This window comes from Rhinopithecus roxellana, chromosome 10, assembly GCF_007565055.1.
Source record: "Rhinopithecus roxellana isolate Shanxi Qingling chromosome 10, ASM756505v1, whole genome shotgun sequence".
Lineage (NCBI taxonomy): Eukaryota > Metazoa > Chordata > Mammalia > Primates > Cercopithecidae > Rhinopithecus > Rhinopithecus roxellana.
In genome coordinates, this window is record NC_044558.1 from 21,706,859 (window position 1) to 21,728,636 (window position 21,778).

The 21,778-nt window shown below is 37.5% G+C and overlaps 1 protein-coding gene across 7 annotated transcripts in view; it reads right to left on the reverse strand.

The window, feature by feature from the left end:
- The window catches only part of ANKS1B (ankyrin repeat and sterile alpha motif domain containing 1B), a 1,300,027-nt gene that overhangs the window by 773,869 nt on the left and 504,380 nt on the right, over window positions 1-21,778 (reverse strand). For all 7 annotated transcript variants that reach the window (XM_030938489.1, XM_030938488.1, XM_030938486.1 and 4 more), the window contains one exon: window positions 12,321-12,486. In XM_030938489.1, coding sequence (XP_030794349.1) covers window positions 12,321-12,486 — 166 coding nt within the window. The remainder of the gene's footprint in view (window positions 1-12,320; window positions 12,487-21,778) is intronic.

The window sequence follows — 21,778 nt, forward strand, 5'->3', positions numbered from 1 at the left end:
AAACAGAAGTAAAGACAAAAAACACATGATTATCTCAATAGATGCAGAAAAGGCTTTCAATAAAATTCAACATAAAACCTCTCAATAAACTAGGTATTGAAGGCACAGACTTCAAAATAATAAGAGCCATATCTGACAAACGCACAGCCAACATCATACTGAATGGGCAAAAGCTGGAAGCATTCCCCTTGAAAACTGGCACAAGATAGAATGCCGTCTCTCACTGCTCCTATTTCACATAGTATTGGAAGTCCTGGTCAGATGAATCAAGTCAGAGATAGAAATAAAGGGCATTCAAACAGAAATAGAGGAAGTCACACTATCCCTGTTTGCAGACAATATTGCCTCTTTCGGGAGCATTGAAAATAACTCTTGTCAAGGTTTCAACTGCACACTAGCCAGGATAATCTAAATTTAAATATTACAATGTATAAGCAAAAATAGTAGTTAACAGTCTGTATCTTTAATAGATGCAAGGTTATTGTAGAAGCTTAAGGAGAGTGATGCAATCAGATTTGTGATTTTAAGATTACTTTGACTGCAATGCGAATAATAAATTCACATTTCTACAAAAAAGATACAATCTACAGAATCTCTGGGACACAGCTAAGGAAGTGTTAAAAGGGAAACAGGACTTTAGGAGACTATTGTAATAGTCCAGGACAGTTATTGGTGGTGACAGAGATTAAGAGAGGCAGATGGATTTGAGAGATAGTTAGGGATAGAAAGTTACATAATTGCCCTCATCCTACTATTTGTTCCAGTTAAAAGTCACAAGACCTGGCACTTATTTGAATATGAGGAATTGATAGAGAGGGAAGTGGCAAGAATGACCCTCAGGTTCCTGCAGCTAGATGAATAATTAAATCGTTTGCTGAGATGAAAAATTCAGCATGAAGAAAAGGTTTGGGGGAAAAGATGTGGGAGTTTAGTTCTAGATATGTTAAGATTGAGGTGCCCTTGGAGATATACAAGTAAATATATTAAGTAGACGATATTAAGTAGATATACAAGTGAAGATATTAGGTGGATTGATAGATGGGCCTGGAGTTAAGAGAAGTGGTCTAGCCTGGAGATAAGTATTTGGGAGTCTTCAGCATGTTGATTGCAACAGAAGTGATACTATAGATGAGATAATTTATAGAGAGAAAAAAGTAAAAAGAATAAAGAGGACTTTTTACGAGCCTTGAGGAGCTCTCAACTTTTAGAGTCATGAAGAAAAATGTCAGTTGTTACAATAGAGAAGGAGGAGGAGCACCATAATAAGATGAAAATCTACTTCAGACAGCAAAGGGAAGAAAGGTCTCCAGATGGAGGGGTCGCCAACCTGTGCTTCTGAGAGGTTAAGAAAAAGTGAGGATCGAGAAATACCCTTTTTGATTTTGTGACATCAAGGTCATTAGTAACTTTAGAAAGCACATTTCCACAGAGTAATGGGGAATAGACACCTGATTAAAGTGGGCTGAGAAGTGAAAACAAAGAAGGAAAATGTACATATTGAGAGTAAGGGAATAAAGAGAGAACAGTAGCTGAGTTGTCAAGTGGGATCAAGGAACTTTTCATTTGTTGTTTAGTTGTTTTTGCTGTTAGCTGTTCTTGTGGTTTTTTTTTTTTTTTTTTGAGGCGGAGTCTCGCTCTGTCGCCCGGACTGGAGTGCAGTGGCCGGATCTCAGCTCACTCCAAGCTCCGCCTCCCGGGTTTACGCCATTCTCCTGCCTCAGCCTCCCGAGTAGCTGGGACTACAGGCGCCCGCCACCTCGCCCGGCTAGTTTTTTTTTTTTTTTTTTTTTTTTTTTTTTTTTTTTTTTTTTTTTTTGTATTTTTAGTAGAGACGGGGTTTCACCGTGTTAGCCAGGATGGTCTCGATCTCCTGACCTCGTGATCCGCCCGTCTCGGCCTCCCAAAGTGCTGGGATTACAGGCTTGAGCCACCGCGCCCGGCCTGTTTGTTATTGCTTTTCAAATGATAAAGACCTGAGTAGATTTAATTGTTGATGTGCACAATGAAGTAAAAAAGGACAATTCAGTTTGAGAGGCCGAGGCAGGTGGATCACGAGGTAAGGAGATCGAGACCATCCTAGCTAACACGGAGAAACCCCATCTCTACTAAAAATACAAAAAAAATTGGGGCCGGGCGCGGTGGCTCAAGCCTGTAATCCCAGCACTTTGGGAGGCCGAGACGGGCGGATCACGAGGTCAGGAGATCGAGACCATCCTGGCTAATACGGTGAAACCCCGTCTCTACTAAAAAAAAAATACAAAAAACTAGCCGGGCGCGGTGGCGGGCGCCTGTAGTCCCAGCTACTCGGGAGGCTGAGGCAGGAGAATGGCGGGAACCCGGGAGGCGGAGCTTGCAGTGAGCTGAGATCTGGCCACTGCACTCCAGACTCCAGCCTGGGCGACAGCGCGAGACTCCGTCTCAAAAAAAAAAAAAAAAAAAAAAAAAAAAAAAAAAAATTAGCCAGGCGTGACGGAGGGTGCCTGTAATTCCAGCCACTCGGGAGGCTGAGGCAGGAGAATGGCTTGAACCTGGGAGGCGGAGCTTGCAGCGAGCGGAGATCAGGCCACTGCACTCCAACCTGGGTGACAGAGCGAGACTCCGTCTCAAAAATAAAGGGGGTGGACAATTAAAAATATAGAGGAGAGAAAGACTGAATGCAGGGGTCAAATTCCTGACAAGGAAAAGACCTGGTGCATAGAAGATCGAGCCAACCTTAGGCAGGAGGAGGAAAATCCCCTCTATCTTAACAGGAGGGAGGAGCAAGATGAAGGTTACAGGGCAGTTGCATTTAAACACGTAAGGAAGTTAACAAAGTTCCATCTGATAACTTCTATTTTCTTTATGATTTAAAATATGAGACCATCTGCTGAGAATGAGAGACAATGGAGGGAAAGTATCTGAGGATTGAGGAAAGCAACACAGAACAAGAGTGGAATGTGAAGCAGTGTGGAGAGTCCACTCTACTTTGATGAGCATGAACTTAGGAATTAATGAACGTTTACCTTGTTATTATACATACACTGACATTATAGGAGAAATTCTGTTGCATAGGATAGCATGCATGACATCATAAAGAGCCTTTATTCCCACATCATCAAATCATCAACTTAGCAGAAGTTCACTGTATTTTTAGAAATCTTATGTCTACAATTCATGTTATTCACATACTGTGCAAATAAAATTGATTTCAGGGGAGAAAAAGAGTGTGTGTGTGTGTGTGTGTGTGTGTGTGTGTGTGTGTGTGTGTGTGCAGTTTATAATGTTGTTTTCCAACTGCAACACATTTCCACTAAGTTGAACAAATTGAGATGATTATATTTTTTAATTGGTAAACTGTCCATATGGATGAAGGAGGCAGGTAATGTACCAGGATTTCCCTTCAGGTACTGCTTCCCTTGTTTTCTCTCTTTGCCCATCCATGAACTAGCACTGGTTTACAAATTCATCATGTAGATATCTGCTTTAATAAATGGCTAAGACAGCACCGAGTACAGAGCAAATGCCAAATCAATAATTACTGTTTGATAAAAATGGTTCCTATCAGCAAGGCCAGTATTTGTATGTAAAAGAATGTTTCCATGGGTCTCAAAAATCGTTTGCTCTCTTAAATGAGTTAAATATACCCACAGAAATCATGTTGACACTACCCACTTGCTCAGCACAGATAAACATTTGTTCTAATCCAGTCTGAATTCATTTAATTTCAAAATTTTGGCATTAGAATAAAGGAAGTTTCACCATTCAAAAAATATTTAGGTATAAACAAGTTACAGAATCACCCTCACACTCCTACCTATTTCAGATATTGCAGAAGGTATAGTAGAGTGTGGATTATTCACCAGAGGGCATTTTCATTTCAGGTTGACCACAGTCCAGTAAGCACATTAGCAAATTGAACAGAGGTAACTAAGACCCACACTATCTTGGCATGCAGCTGTTGAATGTGTCCTTTTTTATTAGAGATCATCTATTCTCTTTCAACACGATTGGAAGCAGTCTTTACTGGTGTTTTTGTAAATTGCTCATTAATCAAAATGGATTTATTGGGCATCCATAGTATACAAAGCCTGTACTAAGTGATTCAAAATAACGGTTGCCTAGTTACCTTAAAATGGAAAAATCCCCCTAGGAAGGTTAAAATTAATTGAAAAGGAGACAAGAAAACATTGTATTTGATGACACCTGGCTATTTCATAAGGGATTTTGCTGCCATTACAGCCATTTTCTTTTAAACATAATATCCATCCATTCATTCGTTCATTCAATTATTCATTCATTTATGCAAGTGAGTCACCACCATAATTACATAAGGTCCTTTGCTTGATACTATAAAGGAAACAAACAGGATTCAATAGTGGCTCCATAAACATGACTCTTAGCAAATTCACCAAGCAAGTGCTAGACTACTGTTGGTCTTTATTTAATAAGTCCAGTACTAGAGCAATCTCATTCTTTACTTCATGTGAAATCTGTAGTCATGAGGCATTAGTAAAATGCTCCTTAGAAAGAGTATCCTTCATTTTCTGGTTGAATTGTAAAATCCTGCTGAACACAGATCTACTACTACATTGATTTTATTTAAATTAAACTAGTAGATCCGATAATTTTTTTCCTGTGGTCAGGATTAGATTTATTTTGTACTAGCCCTTCTAGTTTTTAATACAAGAGACCACAGAAAGGAAAGTTAACTTTGATTTTCGGAGCAAATGCATACTGTATACACATGAGTATACAATATGTCCAGTCACAACCAACCCTTAGCTGCTCAGCCTCTGAGAGATGCAAGCCAGGCAGGTTGTGCTCTGTACTGTGGTCCAGGCATCCTCAATTGCCTCTCCCTATTATGTATTGAATTTGTGTGCTGAGTTTTAATCCCTATATTAGTTACCTAGGGGTGCTTTCACAAACTACAGCCATCCCTCAGTGTCCAAGGGGAATTGGTTCCCGGACTCCCAATTGAGGAGGATTGGGTATTTGAGGATACCCAAATCCGTGGATGTTTAAGTCTCTTCTATAAAATGATGTAGTGTTTACATATAACTTATGCACCTCCTCCAGGATACTTTAGACCATCTTTAGATTACTTGTAATACCTAATGCAATGAAATGCTACATAAATAGTTATTATATGATATTTTGTTTAGACAATGATGACAAGAAAATAAGTCTGTACATGTTCAGTACAGACCGAACCATCCATTTTTGCTTCTGACATATTTTTAATTTGTAGTTGGTTGAATCCATGGATGTGGAACTCACAGATACAGATGGCTGACTACACTAGTAACTGGGTGGCTTAAACAATAGAAATGTATTGTGTCACAGCTTTCAAGGACAGAAGTCCAAACTCAAGGTGGCAGGGATGGTTCCTTCTGTGGGCTGTGAGGGAAGGATCTGTCCCAGGCCTCCTTGGCTTGTGAATGGCTGCCTTTTCCTGGTATATCTTCACATTGTCTTCCCTCTACAGGTGCCTGTCTCTGGGTCTAAATTTCCCTTAAATAAGGATACTGGTCACACTGGATTAAGGTCCACTTAATGGCTTTATTTTAACTTGATTATCTTTACAAAGACTCTATATCCAAATTCCCCAAATAAGATCATATTCTAAAGTGCTATAGGTTAGGATTCCAACCTTTCTTTTTGGGGGGATAATGTGAGGGGGGACACAATTCAATCTATAACAGTCCCTCTTAAGACTTGGTCACCCCTCAATCTTTCTCTCTCTCTCTCCCTACCCCCACTCCCACCTGCCCCATTTCTCCAGGAAATCTTCTTCTTGCAGTTCTTGTATAGAGTAGTAAGGCCCATTTTGTCTGTAAACCTAAGCCATGTTACCTAATACAGCTAACTTAAAGCTATAGAATGCATTTCCTGAAGTACAATTCTCAAATTTCCTTAGCTACTTATTGTCCAAGTGTCAGCATTTTCAAGGTGAGAGAGATGAGCTTTACTCCTACTTGCCTCTCAGCTTTGTTTCCCCTTGCCCTTCTCTGCTGGGATTGTCTTTGTTCTGGCCACTGTCATTTCTTGCTAAGTGTACACACTGATTTGCTAATGAATCTTCCTGCTTTCAACCTCATCTCTCTCCAATCTATACTCCACATTGCTTCCAGAGGGATCATTCTAAAACAGAAACCTGATCATGCCATGTTTACTTCTGCTGTCAGATGAAATGCAAACTTCTGAATGTCACTTCTTGTTCTTTATGCATTTTATGCTAGTATCATTCTATGCGCTAACCATGCCAAGTGGGTCTAGTCTCTGAATGTACTCTGTTCTTTCACTCCCTCTGCATCTCTGCACACACTGCCCCTTGCCTGGAGTGCCATACCTCATTCATCTTTCTAACTCCTTCTTGAGGCCAGCAAATCATGTAGCACCTCCTCCCATAAGCCTTCCTTCATTTACATTCCTCCCCTTCTACTCTCCCAGAGCACCCTATGCTTATCTTGCTCATTGCCCTTATTATCCTTAATTTTAACACATTCTAAGTTCCTAAAGGTCAGTACTTATACCTTTTGCTATGTTCCTTATGCAACATTTAGCACAATGCCTAGAACATCAGAGGTGATCAATAAGTGCTTATTGACTGGATCAGGAACTTGGTGGGTACTTACCCACCAAGATCAATTTGAGGGTCTCTAAAAGACTCCCGTGCATCAAGAAATGTCTCCACATTTACAAATTCTACCTTTAGTCAATAAATAATTTAGTAACAAAGGGAATACATCAGTAACTCCAAGAGAGGTCAGTAACTTCCCTGAGTTCACCAGATCAGTTAGTTGGCCCTAAGGGGAGAATGCAAAGCTAGGTATGAGTCATAAGGGACTAATCATAGCAGTTGAGAGACTTAGAAGTAATAGGATTGATGCAAAACCTAAACTATGGGTTAATAGAATCAACAGAGAAAAAAATGCAAACTATTTCCTTACCTAACCAGAAAAGAAATGACAGTTATGTTGATGCTCTCCTCGACCTGCTATAGGGCAATTCAGTGGGGCTGAGTGGCTAAGGTTTCATATAAAATTGCATAGAAACTGTTTTGATCTATATTCATCACAATTCTAATCATTTTTTTAAAACCACAAAATTTCCCTTTAAAATCTGGACTCCTTTACCTTAGAATTCATGATCATAGCCCAAAGACTATCAATTATTATGAATTAAGCCTGGGTCAACTGAGCAATCTGGCTTCTTCTATACTAAACCCAAGTGATCAAACACAATTGGGGAAAATTATATATCCACGCAAACTAAGTCTTTGCCCAATTTTAACAACAACAACAAACTTGGGCATTGTAGGAGTTTCTATTTTCTGAAAAAGGCTGCAAGAATATCTTCTTATAATGTGACTTTAGTTAACACTCCTTCATCAAGGGGAGGCAAGAATTAAATTCCCTTCACTTATATGTAGGCAGGCTCTTGACTACAAAGGAAGTGATGTTGCCTTCTGAGATCTCATTCTCTTAGAATGTTTGCTTAGAATCCCATCACAGACCATGAGAAAGTCCAAGTAGGCCATGCCAGCAACATGAGTATGCATCTTGAGAATAAAACCTCCAGACCCTAGTTAAGCTTCCCCAGTTGACACCACATGGAACAGACACAAGCTACCCCAGCCAAGCCCTCCCCAAATTGCAGATTTAAAAGCAAAACAAATGACTGTTGTTTTCACCCACTAAGTTTTGGAATGGTTTGTTATGCAGCGACAATAACCAGAATAGATTTTGATAGTTGGATATGGGATGCTGCCAAAACAAAAACTTAAAATATGTGTCATTAGCACTGAGATTGGGCAGCAGAAGAAGCTGGTAGCACTCAAAGCCAGTGCCTGTCAAGCCAAAAGGGCCAAGGAATGGATGGATTTGTGGAAGCCTTAAAAGCTGTAAGAAAGGTGTTGGTGAAAGTTTAAAGGAAAGAAAATCTAACTGGAAGCTGAAACAAGCTTCTCTCTCTGCAATCTTTTACTAGGTCTGTGGCAAAAATCTAAGACTCACTCTCTCTCTCTCCGTGCATATACGAAGAAGAGGTTCAGTAAGCAGGGTGGTGACAGCCTTCCACAAGCCAGGAAGACAGCCCTCACCAGAACCCGACCATGCCGGTACCCTGCACATTGCCAGTCTCCAGAACAAGGAGATAATACAAATGATGCAGCTTCCTCTTAGTTCTTTGGGGATGCTTGCTCTCAGAATCCAGCCAGTATGTCAGGAGAAAACCCAAGCAGTGCATGGAGAGCAAAAAAACGGCCTCCAGTCCATTGCCTTAGCCAAGTTACTGGTACACACCCAACAGTAACTTGCCAGCCATGTGAGTTGACCATCTTAAAAGTGTTCCCCTATTCCCCAGTTGAACAGCCCAAGATCATAAGATGTGACACAGATAAGCAGTCTCTGACTAGCCTTGTCAAACTTGCAGATTTGTAAGCAAAATAAATGACTGATGTCAGTTCCTTTTGGGGTGGCCTGTTAATAACAATAGATAACTGATATAGGCATCATCTCCTTTATGTCTTCCTCAAGCTCCGGGTAAGGGTAAATGCCCCCCATTTCTGTTCCCAAAGAACTCTCTGTGAAACATTATCTTAGCAATTATTGTACTCAATTGAATTTAACTCTTCACTTGTCTGTCTCTCTTTGAGCTCAAGGATAATACCATGCTTTTTGAAAAATTATCTCCTCAAATATATTATGCTTGTCACATTCTCTCTTTCTTCTCCTCTGGAACTTTGATTAGACATGTGAAAACTTTGCAGTATATCTTTCAAGTCTCTCAGCTTCTCTTTCATATTTTCCATATTTTTGTCTCTGTGCAACATTCCAAAAAATCTCGTGGCCTAAAATTTCCAGTTCACTGTATCTCTCTTCAGCTGAATCTCATCTGCTGTTCCACTCATCCATTGAGTTTTAAACTGTGTGTGTGTGTAGTAATTGGATTTTTTTTCATTTCTAAAAGTTTTTTTTTTCCTCTCCAATATGCTAGGGCAATTTTATTTTATTTTATTTTTTAGTTTCTAGTCCCCAAAAATATCTTCAGGCTCACTTTTTCTTTGTAATGGCACAGTAATTTTATAGTCTACATCTACTAATTTCAATATTTGAAAGCACTTAAGGTGTGGATCGGCTCTTCCTTGTTTTTGTTGGTTCTTTTGGGGGTTTCTTTCCCTATAGGCTTAATTATTAGAAACTACTAATTTTAATAACAGGAAAGGTATTTATAGAAATTATTTGGGGCCATGGAGGAGAGTATATTTTTCTCCAGAGGGATTACATTTTCTTCTACTTGATACCTGAGGGTATGACTTTAAATGCACGAATTGACATTTTTTGGACCACCTAGGTGATACGAATTTTGGGTGGCAATCTGTGAGGGCTCGTTCGTAGTAATAACTCTTCAGGAATTTCCCACCCCTTGACCTGCCTTATTCTGCTCACAACAAATCATCTTTCCTTGCAGTCCCCTTGGCGTGGGGAATACAAGATTACCTCTGATTCCTCTGAGGGTGTAGCCCTTAGAATCCTAGTTCTATGGAGGAAGGATTTAATATTACAGTCCCTGAGTGTTTTCTGTATCCAAAGCCACAAAAGCCTTGAGCACTGAAGTTCATTAGCAGGTTCAGTAAGTCCACCCAGGACAAAGGTGGCTTTAGTACATCATTTATTTCCTACCCTCACCAATGTTTTGGCCTGATTTCTTACTAACCAACTGATAAAAAGAAATTCCTAATTTAGATGTGATTCAATTTATGTAATTTTCATATCAGGTTTTTGATACTTTTAAGAAGTTTTTTTCTTTTCTATATTGTATCCAGCATTTTTATTTGTTTTCAGCAAAAGTTGACCTCAGCCTGATCAGCCTTGTTATCTGTGTCCATGTCGTTTTCATCCTTGTATCCTCAGCATTCAGAACTGTGCCCTAGTATGCATAAGAACTTAATTAGTTTCTGACTACTTAATACATAGCTGTGTCTTCAATTTTGCATTATTTCCTCTCTCACCCCTGATATTTCCCTACCCTCTGTGCCCCAATTAAAGCTCTTTCACATTTTGCACATCTATTCCTGCATTTTCCTATTTTAATGAAGCTTTCCCCCCTGAATATGCTATTTACCTCATTATCTCTCTTATGGAAAAGTCCTCATTCTTGTCAACTTCCATAGCCTGGGGTCAGCATTGTTTTCATTCTCCATGACTGCTGTGGATAACTTTCTATTATTGGCCTTCATCCAAAATCTGATGCTCATCTGAAGTTTACCCTATTCTATTAAAACAGTCTTTTTCTAATTTTATTGCTATCACATGTGGACCTTCAGTCATATCTCTACATTTCTTGGAAGGTTTCAGTACTTGATTCCCAATATCTACCCCACCTCATCCCCTAATGCAATGCAGCACTATAGTATAGTGTTTAAGAGCACAAGTTAGATAACTCAAGGTCAAGTACCAAATCCACTCCTCATTAACATGTAACCTTGTGAGGCCAGCTAGTGTTTCAATGCCTCAGTTTCCTTATCTGTAAAATGAGAATGATATTAGTACCTCACAGCATTGTAAGAATCATATGGAATAATGCATATAAAGCATTTAGAACAGTATCTGCCACATAATAAATGCTCAATAAATTTACTATTTTCATTACTATGCTCTTACTTTAAAAATCTTCCTTCTGTATGTACATGATTAATTAACACCCTAGCCACAGTACTACTCAAAAAATCCATTTTTTTCACTTGTACAAAACTCCCTAGACTATTATGTATAATGGCTTTTCTGAATTTTATTTACTTATTTATTTAGAGACAAGGTGTCACTGTGTCACCCAGGCTGCAGTTGCAGTGGTGTGACCATGGTTTACTGCAGCCTTGACCTCCCGAACTCAAGCAATCCTCCCACCTCAGCCTCCTGAATAGCTGGGACTACAGGCATGTGCCATCACGTCCAGCTAATTTTTTAATTGTTTGCAGCAATGGGGTTTCACCAGGTTGCTCAGGCTAGTTTTGAACTCCTGAGATCAAGTGATCCACCCACCTTGGCTAGGAATACAGGCATGAGGTAGTGTCTATAATAGGCTAGTGCTAAGAATACATGCATGAGCCATTGCTCCTGGCCTGAATTTTAATTTAACCCTTCTTAAGGTCTAGCTCTTACTTTTAGCCAACAACCTTTTATCTTACCCAGAAATTGAATCCATTTGAAAATAAGTATTTCAGAATTTCTCTACATTTACAACCATGCTGTCTTCTCTCTACTTTCTGGGGAAAAAATGTCTGTGTTTCCCTAAACTAGCTGAGTCTTAACTTCTACCCATTCTGTTCTGTCTTTTTATTCTTTATCTTCAATACCTTGCTCTACAAGAAAATTCCTCTAAACTTGACCAAGTCTTACTTATCCTAACACAAACTAGCTATTTCCCTCTTGCACCTGCTTTTTTCTTATGTTACTATCATACCTCTTCTTCTCATCTCCTTGGAAGAGTTATCTGTACTCTCTACTCCCTTTCCCACTGTCTTATTTCCCATTTCCCAATGTCTCACTATTAACTTCCAGACATCTACTTTTACCACATCACTTCTAAAATTTACTATTGAAAAGTAAGTTGCAATCGCATTACCAAACCAAAAAGAAGCCTCTCTTCAGAACTTTTCTAACAACTCCTTTGCAGCATTAAATATATTGACCATCCACTTGAAAATTTCTTCCTTCACTAGCTTTCATGTAATTACTCTGTATTCTTTCTTAAAGTAATAGAAAGAAACTATAATGGTAGTCAAAAATCCATGTTCAAGCATAGGCCCCACTATTGCTCTTAAAACTCTAATTTCTTTATCAGCACTAGGGATAATATTTGTCTTGCTTTGTTCAGTAGTTTGTAATGCAAAAAAATAAAACAATGGATCTGATAATGCCATAAAAGACACGAAATATACAAAGCAGCTAAGTAAGATTTGATAACTTGGTAACAGATAGGATGCAGACAATGATACAAAAACACTCTTGCTACCAAATTGGCTATGAACTCCTGAAGGACCCAAAGCTGTGTATCTTACCTGGAAGGGTTTTTTTTACTATTAAAAGGTTTCCAAGCATCTTTATCAAAGCATTACCATGTCCATTAGGGCTTTTACCAGGAAGTTAGGACACTTCAAATAAAAAACCCTCTGACTTACCTGAGCTCACTTTAAAATAAAAAATAATAATTATTGGAACTACATTGGGGGAACTTTCATTTTGATACCACAGCAGGAAATCAAAATGTTAATGATGCATCTTCACATAAACAAACAAGTAAATGGAATCAGGCCAATCATGAGTAAGAGATATTACCAGTTCTTGGGGAAGGTGCCCTTGCAATTTCTAAGGAGCAAGGTTTCTTTGTAACAGCTGTGTCCATGAGATCACACAGAAAGTTCTCATTTTCTGAAGGAAATGTATCCAGAGAAGCAGATGGTACAATTTCCATAGTGTAATTTCTCTTCTTTGGATAGGACTCCTGAAAAGAAGAAAAAATAAAAACAGCTTGGTGATGAAGAAATGGCTTTGTTTAATTTATAAAAACTAGAAAAGATAATCAGGTTCATTAGTTCTTTCCAAAGTGATTGACAGCTGATGATTCATCTGTTTGAATAAATTATAGAATCATGTAACCCCAATGTCATCAGTGATATTTTTAAGAGTCCTCACAATTTAAAAGGACTGAATTTATTATTGGATTGTAAAGGCATTGCCCTTTGTGTAATATATATATATCTATTATCTAGTTGTGGCATAAACTGTTGGTTAACTAATCAATAGTCATTCCCAAGACTCTACTCCTTTGCCAGCCTCCTAGAGACAGCCATATAACTCAACTTTGGCCCATTAGATGTAAGAGGAAGTTTGCTAAAGGCTCATGGAAAAACATTTTTCCCCAGAGAAGAAGCTTATAAGGAGGTACTTTCAGAGCCAAGGCCATCCCCAAGCTCCTCTCCTTGGATGCAGTTTTGATATCTGGAACTAGGGTAAGCATTTTGTGACCATAAGGCAAGAATATTCAGATCAAAAAGGTAACAAGACAAGAACAGCAACAGAAGGATAAAAAGAGCCTGGGACCTTGATGATATCATTGAGCTGCTCAAATAGACCCAGGGCCAGTTTCTCCAGGCTTCTTACATAAATAATAACATTCTTACAGTTTGAGCCATTGCTACTTAGGTTTTCTGTCATTTAGAGTTAAATGTCTTGCCATCCAGCACACTAGTATTTTTCCTTGTAAATACCGTTAACTAATATACTAAGGTACTCTTTTCAGGTTAGGATAAAATGTAGGTCCAGTTCTATATGATTGATTATTTGATATATTCTAAGAATTATAATTTATTTCACTTTATAAGATTTTAATTTCTTGTACAAAAGGCATTAATTGGTCAACAAATACTTACTAGGCATCTATTATATATGTAATATAATATGTAGCATAATTATATATTATATATATAAATTATGTGCTAAATGCTGGACATTTTTTAAAACTAATGAGACAGAATCCTTGCTCTTAAGAAGTTCACAGTCTGCTGGAGAAGACTGTGAAATTCTGCATGATGAAATTCACAATTAATCATATTTTATTTTTGCTACAGATCCTCCTCAACTTTACAAAAAAACCCAAAGTAAGTTGAAAATATTGTAAGTAGAAACTGCATTTAATACACTTAACCTACCAAACAGCAGAGCTTAGCCTAGCCTACCTTAAATGTGCTCAGAACACTTAATTAGCCTACACTTGGGCAAAATCATCTGGTAACACAGTACCAGACTGCAGAGTATTGGTTATTTACCCTTGCGATCTTGTGGCTGACTGGCAGTTGTGGCTTCCTACCACTGCCCAACATCATGAGAGAGTATCTATCATAGGGTATATTGCTAGCCTAGGAAAACATTCAAAATGATGTACAGTTTCTACTGAACATACACTGCTTTCACGCCATTGCAAAGTCGAAAACTCGTAAGTTGAGCCATCATGAGTTGTAGACGATCTGTATGTGCTACCTTTATAAAGTATGCTTCACAATCGAGAAAAAGACAAATAAGAAAATAAACTAATACTTTTGAAAAATCTCTCTAAGTATATTCTAGGGCTGACAAAGATTTAGTATGAATTCCTAGTTTTTCCACAGGGATACTACAGTACAGCAGAATTCAAGGTCAGGGTAATTGCTTTCAGATCACACCAGACCCTCACACATCAGAGAGTCAATTATGGTCATGATACTCCATTGAAAGCAGGAAATTGGGAGTAATTTATTTTTAACAACAAAGGGTGACAAAGTAGAAGGCCTCCAGAGGAAAGCAATCAGGATGGCATATAATTTTGAAACCATGTCAGAGAAGAAATGATGAAAGGATCTGCAGTGTTCTATCCAGAGAAGCCTTACAGCCACATAATAGTTTTCTCAACGATTTGAAAGGCTATCCGTCGTAAACTAACCCACAAAGAGGGGATGGGGAAAAGTTACTGTGGTAGATTTATTCTAAAGCCCACAAAGACAAGACAAAGACTAATGTTTATAAGTCAAGAAGGGCAAATTTGGCTCAATACAAAAAATAATTTTCTATGAATTAATAATATTGTTTACCTTTCAAAATAAAAATACACTATAAAATTAGTTAAGAAATAGCATTACAAAGCAACAGAAGGAATTCCACATTACTGAAAATCTTCCAGCAGAATTATCTGCTGATAAAACTGTGGATGAAACACATTGTACAATGAGTCCAGCAGGTTATTATAAGCTCCCTGAAGGCTGGAATTTGTCGTGTTCACCACTCTATCACTAGAATCTAACACAGATCCTGCCAATAGTTGATGAGTTGATGCTCAATAAATACATACTGATCAACTGAACAGTCTCTAGTGTCCTTTAAACAAAGTTAACTACAAGTTAGAGAAACGATTTTTTTCAAATGTAAATTATTTTGCCTTTCAGTTGTTAATATTGTTCACTGGTTTGCATATAAAAAGTGAAAAACTGAGATTACAATGATAAGACTATAAAGATTCTATGAAAAAAGAGTCTCCAGTTAAACTCCCAGTTCCATCCTGAAATTAAATTAGTCAAAACAACCCATGGATTAGTTAAGCTGGAATTTTACAGTGTGTATGAACACTTCTGAGGATTTTTAAAGCCTTGAAAACCACTTTGAAATTTAACCACAAAGAATGGGTTAATTAGCTTTCTTCCTTAAAAATGAAGTATATATGTTTATTAGAGAATAATTTGAAAATATAAAGAAAGAGGAAAGTAATCATATGAAAAACCAGCATGCTGAGATAACTGAGGATAATATTTTGGTGAACATCCTCCCAGACTGTTTCACTCTGTGAATGTGTGTGGACATGTGAGTATGAGCAAAGGAAAGAAAAAATATTTTAAACAATAATGAAGTGCTCCCTCTTCTGCTTCCTAATGGAGGGCCATAATTTCTTTTCAGAATGTAAGTATTTATAGAACCTGCCTTCCTTAGGGAAGATGAGGTCCCCGAGGGAAGGAGTTGGTAAAAACGAAGATAGTGAAACAATGCTTTTGTAACCAAATATTTCAGTGTCAAAAAACAGAGGTATTTCAACAAAATATCTCACAAGAGACCCTCAAAAGAGGATATGCAAGATTTTTTTTTTAAATGGATCCATGTGTGTCCACTACTCAGTTTAAGAGGTAGAATATTACCATTATATCATTGAAACCTTCCCCCCAATCCACCCCATGTTCATCTTTCCAATCCTACCCTTTTTCCTCCTCTACCAAGGCTAAATGGTTTCTGAACTTCATGTTTTTAATTCCTTGGATTGTGATAAATTTTAACTATACATGTAAGTATCAATAAAAAATAAATTTTTAGTACTGTATGCTTTCAAACTTTATATATATAGTATCAAATGCTCTAGTTCTGTGATTTTTCTCAATCAATAATATGTTTCTGAGTTTCATCTATTTTCAGTATGGTACAGGAGCTCATTGTTTAAGGATACCACAATTCATTTAGACATTCTCCTGACAATGGACTCTTAAATGTTTCCTAGGTGTTTTGTTATTTAGGATAATGTTATTATAAATTTTCCCATACAAAGTCTCTTGGAGCAAGTAATCAGGGTTATGCTGCCTATTCTAGTAGTGATGGGAAAGAGTCAAGAACAGACAGCAGACGAGAAAAATAAATGAAATCAAGAGATGATAATGAGAATGGAAATTGTATGCCATGGAAATTGTATGCCCTGTAGATTCTATAGAATCTTGAGAATGGCATTTGCAGTTTGCTACCCAAAGTGGCAGGAGGGTTCAAAGGATATTCTGTAAGTCTTATTAAAATATTATATATAAGCATAGTATTATATAAAATATTTCCTAATGTGTTATTTAACTCTAATGATATATTTTGTACCCTTTTCAGTGACAATTATATGTCTACATGATGAACTTGGGTCCCAATATATACCTGGTCGTAATTTATCTAGCCAATCCTATCATATTGAAATTGTAATGTTTTGCTTTGAAGGAAACATTCTTGTTTATATATTTTGTCTACATATTCAACTGTTTTGAAATAGAATTCCTGTGATAATAGGTGTATGCCTTATGTTTACATAGAATTGAATCTGTATCTGGACTTTCTAATTGGTTCCATATATATGTCTATTCCAGTAGAGGCATACCTTAAGGTGTATCATGTTTTACAGATATTGCATTTTTTACAAAATGAAGATTTATGGCAACCCTGCATTGCACAAATCTATCAGCACCATTTTTCCAACATGTTCTCATTTTGTGTCACATTTTGGTAATTATGCCAATATGTCAAATTTTTCATCATTATTATTATATCCGTTATGGCCATCTGTGATCACTGAGCTTTGATGTTACTGTTGTAATAGTTTTGGAATGCCACAATCCACAATCATATAAAATGGTGAACTTAATGCATAAGTGTAGTATGTGTTCTAACTGCTCCACTGACTGGCCATTCCCCTGTGTCGTCTTCTCCTAGGGCCTCCCTATTTCCTGAGACACAACAACATTGAAATCAGGCCAATCAGTAACCCTTCAAAGGCCTCTAAGAGTTCAAGTGAAAGGAAGAGTCACACGTCTCTCACTTTAAATCAAAAGCTAACAATGATTAAGGTTAGTGAAGAAGACATATCAAAAAGCTAGGCCTCTTGTGCCAAACAGCTAGCCAAGCTGTGAATGCAAAGGAAAAGTTCTTGAAGGAAATTAAAAGTGCTACTCTGGTGAACACACAAATGATAAGAAAGGGAAACAGTCTTATTGCTGATATGGAGAAAGTTTCAGTGGTCTGGATAGAAGATCAAACCAGCCACAATATTCACTCAAGCCAAATCCTAATCCAGAGCAAGACTCTAATTCTCTTTAATTCAATGAAGGCTGACAGAGGTGAGGAAGCTGCAGAAGTTTGAAAGTGGCTGTGGTTAGTTCATAAGGCTTAAGGAAAGAAACCATCTCCATAACATAAAAGTGTAAGGTGAAGCATCAAATGCTAATGGAGAAGCTATTGATGAAGATGACTACACTAAACAATAGATTTGCAATGTAGATGAAATAGCCTCATACCAGAAGATGTCATCTAGGACTTTCATAGCTAGAGAAGAGAAGTCAACGCTTGGCTTCAAACTTTAAAAGGACAGTCCAACTCTTTTGTTAGGGGCTAGTGCAGCTGATGACTTTAAATTGAAGCCAATGCTCATTTACCATTCCAAAAATGCTAGATTCCTTAAAAATGATGCTAAACCAACTTTTCCTATGCTCTATAAATGAAACAATAAACCTGGATGACAGTATGTCTGTTGGCAGCATGTCTGTTTACAGCATGGTTTACTGAATATTTTAAGTCCACTATTGAGAACTACTATTCACAAGAAAAAATTCCTTTCAAAATATTACTGCTCATTGACAAAGCCACTAATCACCAAAGAGCTCTGATAGAGTTGTACAAAGTGATTAATGTTGTTTTAATGCCTGTTAACATAACATGTATTCTTCAGCCCAGAGATCAAGGATTAATTTAGAGTCTCAAGTCTTATTGTTTAAGAAATACATTATATAAGGCTATAGCTGTCATAGAAAGTGATTCCTCTGATGAAACTGAGCAAAGTAAATTGAAAACCTTCTAGACAAGATTTTCCATTCTAGATGCCATTCAGAACATTTGTGATTCATAGGATGAAGTCAACACATCAACATCGATGTGTCTAGATGAAGTTGACTCTAACCCTCATGGAGGACTTTGATAGGCTTGACTTTGGTGGAGGAAGTAACTGCAGATGTGATGGATAAATAGCAAGAGAACTGGAAGTGGAGCCTGAATATAGAACTGAATTGCTGTAATCCCATGGTAAAACTTGAATGGATGAGGAGTTGCTTCTTACGGGTGAACAAAGTGTTTTAAGATGAAATACACTCCTAGCGAAGATGCTGTGAACATTGTAGAAATGATAACAAAGGATTTAGAATATTACAAAAACTTAGTTGATAAAGCAGTGGCAGGGTTTGAGAGGATTGACTCCAATTTTGAAAGAAGTTCTAGTGTGAGTAAAATGCTATCAAACAGCTTTGCACGCTACAAAGAAATCTTTCATGAAAGGAAGACTCAAATAATGCAGCAAAACTACATTGTTCTCTTATTTTAAGAAACTGCCCACTGATTTTGTATCCTGAGACTTTGCTGAAGTTGCTTATCAGCTTAAGAAGCTTTTGGGCTGAGATGATGGGGTTTTCTAGATACAGAATCATGTCATCTGCAAACAAATATTATTTGACTTCCTCTTTTCCTATTTGAATACCCCTTTTTTATTCCTCTTGCCTGATTGCCCTGGCCAGGACTTCTAATACTACGTTGAATGGGAGTGGTGAGAGACAGCATCCCTGTCATGTGCTGGTTTTCAAGGGGAATGCTTCCAGCTTTTGCCTATTCAGTATGATGTTGGCTGTGGGTTTGTCATATACAGCTGCTATTATTTTGAGGTATGTTCCTTCAATACCTAGTTTATTCAGAATTTTTACCATGAAGGGATGTTGAATTTTATCAATGATCTTTTCTGCAGGCAAGCAGAGATCCAAATAATGAATGAACTTCCATTCACAACTGCTACAAAGAGAACAAAATGCCTAGGAATACAGCTAATAAGGGAAGCAAAGGACCTCTTCAAGGAGAAGTAAAAGCCAATGCTCAAGGAAATCAGAGATGACACAAACAAATGGAAAAACATTCCATGCTCACAGCTAGGAAGAATCAATATTGTGAAATTGGCCATACTGCCCAAAGTAATTTATAGATTCAATGCTATTCCCATTAAACTACCATTGACATTCTTCACAGAATTAGAAAAAAAACTAATTTAAAATTCATATGAAACCAAAAGGAGCCTGAATAGCCAAGTCAATCCCAAGCAAAATGAACAGAGTTGGAGGCATCATGCTACCCAACTTCAAACTATACTACAAGGCTACAGTAATGAAAAAAGCATGGAACTGGTGGCAAAAACAGACACATAGACCAATGGAAGAGAACAGAGAACTCAGAAATAATACCACACATCTACAACAATCTGATCTTTGACAAACCTGACAAAAACAAGCAATAGAGAGAGGATTCTCTATTTAATAAATGGTGCTATGAGAACTGACTAGTCATATGCAGGAAATTGAAACTGGACCCCTTCCCTACACCTTATACAAAAATTAACTAAAGATGGATTAATGACTTGAATGTAAAATGTAAAACTATAAAAACCCTAGAAGAAAATCTAGGCAATACCATTCAGGACATAGGCATGGGCAAAGACTTCATACCAAAAATGCCAGAAGTGATTGCAACAAAAATAAAAATTGACAAATGGGATCTAATTAAATTAAAAAGCTTCTGCATAGCAAAAGAAACTATCAACATAGTGAACAGACAACCTACAGAATGGGAGAAAATTTTTGCAATCTATCCATCTGACAAAGGTCTAATATCCAGAATCTACAAGGAACTTAAACAAATATACAAGAAAAAAGCAATCCCATTAAGAAGTAGGCAAAGGACATAAACAGACAGTTCTCAAAAGAAGACATTCATTCACCAAGAAACATGAAAAAAAGCTCAACATCACTGATCATTAGAGAATTGCAGATCAAAACCACAATGAGATCACCTCATGCAGTCAGAATGATGATTATTAAAAAGTCAAGAAACAACAGATGCTGCCTTGTTGCAGAAAAAAAAGGAATACTTTCACACTGTTGGTGGGAGTGTAAATTAGTTCAAACATTGTGGAAGATAGTGTGGCAATTCCTTAAAGATCTAGAAGCAGAAATAGCATTTGACCCAGCAATCCCATTATTGTGTATATACCCAAAGGATTATAAATCACTCTATTATAAAGATACATGCACATATATGTTCACCACAGCACTGTTCACAATAGCAAAGACATGGAGTCATCCCAAATGGCCACCAATGATAGACTGAATAAAGAAAATGTGATACATATACACTATGGAATACTATGCAGCCATAAAAAGGAATGATATCATGTCCTTTTCAGGGACAAGGATGGAGCTGGAAGCCATTTTCCTCAGCAAACTAATGCAGGAACAGAAAACCAAATACCACATGTTCTCATTTATAAGTGGGAGCTGAACAATGAGAACACATGTACACATGGGTGGAAAAAACACACACTGGGGCCTGTCAGAGAGGCAGGGGGAAGAGACCATCAGAAAGAATAGCTAATGGATGCTGGGCTTAATAGGCTGATCTGTGCAGCAAACCACCATGGCACATGTTTACCTAACAAATTTGCACATCCCGCATATGTACCCTGGAACTTAAAATAAAAGTTGAAAGAAAAAAAAAAGAAAGAAACTGTCACAGTCACCTAAGCACCAGCAACCATTACTCTGATCAGTCAGTGGCCATACAAATCAAGGCAAGACCCTCCACCAGCAAAAAATTATGACTCACTGAAGGCTCAGATGATCATTGGCATGTTTTAGCAATCAGGTATTTTTAATTAGGTATGTACTCTTGTTTAGACATAATGCTATTGCACACTTCATAAACTACAGTATAGTGTAAACATAACTTTAATATACATTGGGAAACCAAAAAAATTATGTGGCTAACTTTGCTGTAATAGTCACTTTATTGTGGTGGTTGAAACCAAACTCACACATTTCTGAAGTATGTCTGTACCAGAATTACACTGTCTTGATTAGTGGAGCCTTTACATTGATTTTACTATTTGGTAGGATAAATCTTTCCTCATGTTCATCTTTTCCAAGGCATTGATTATTAACTTCATGTTTATTTTTAAAAAAGAAAAATTTTGAAACATTTTGTTAAGTTTTCCTCAAATCATTCCTTCTCCTTTGTTCTGTATCAGTAATCCATACTTCCATATACACAGGCACTAAAAGAACCTGGGCTATGCTTAACTTTTCATTCTTCTGTTATCCCAATAAATCCTCAAGTCCTATACTTCGCCATTGAATTCTACCTTAAACACATTTATTTCTCTCCACCCCAGCTACCGCATGCTAGTCCAGACCACCATCATATTTCACCTGAACTGCTGGAACAACTTCCAAACTATCCTCCTTGTCTCCTGTCCTGCCTCTCTTCTAGAATCAATTTATTTTCAAAACTAGCATGAAGCTTCTAAGAGTAAGGAAGGTCAAAGCAAACTCATTTCTTTTCGTTATAACTTTATTTGATGAGAGAATCATAAAATGCTAGTCATAGTACATGTT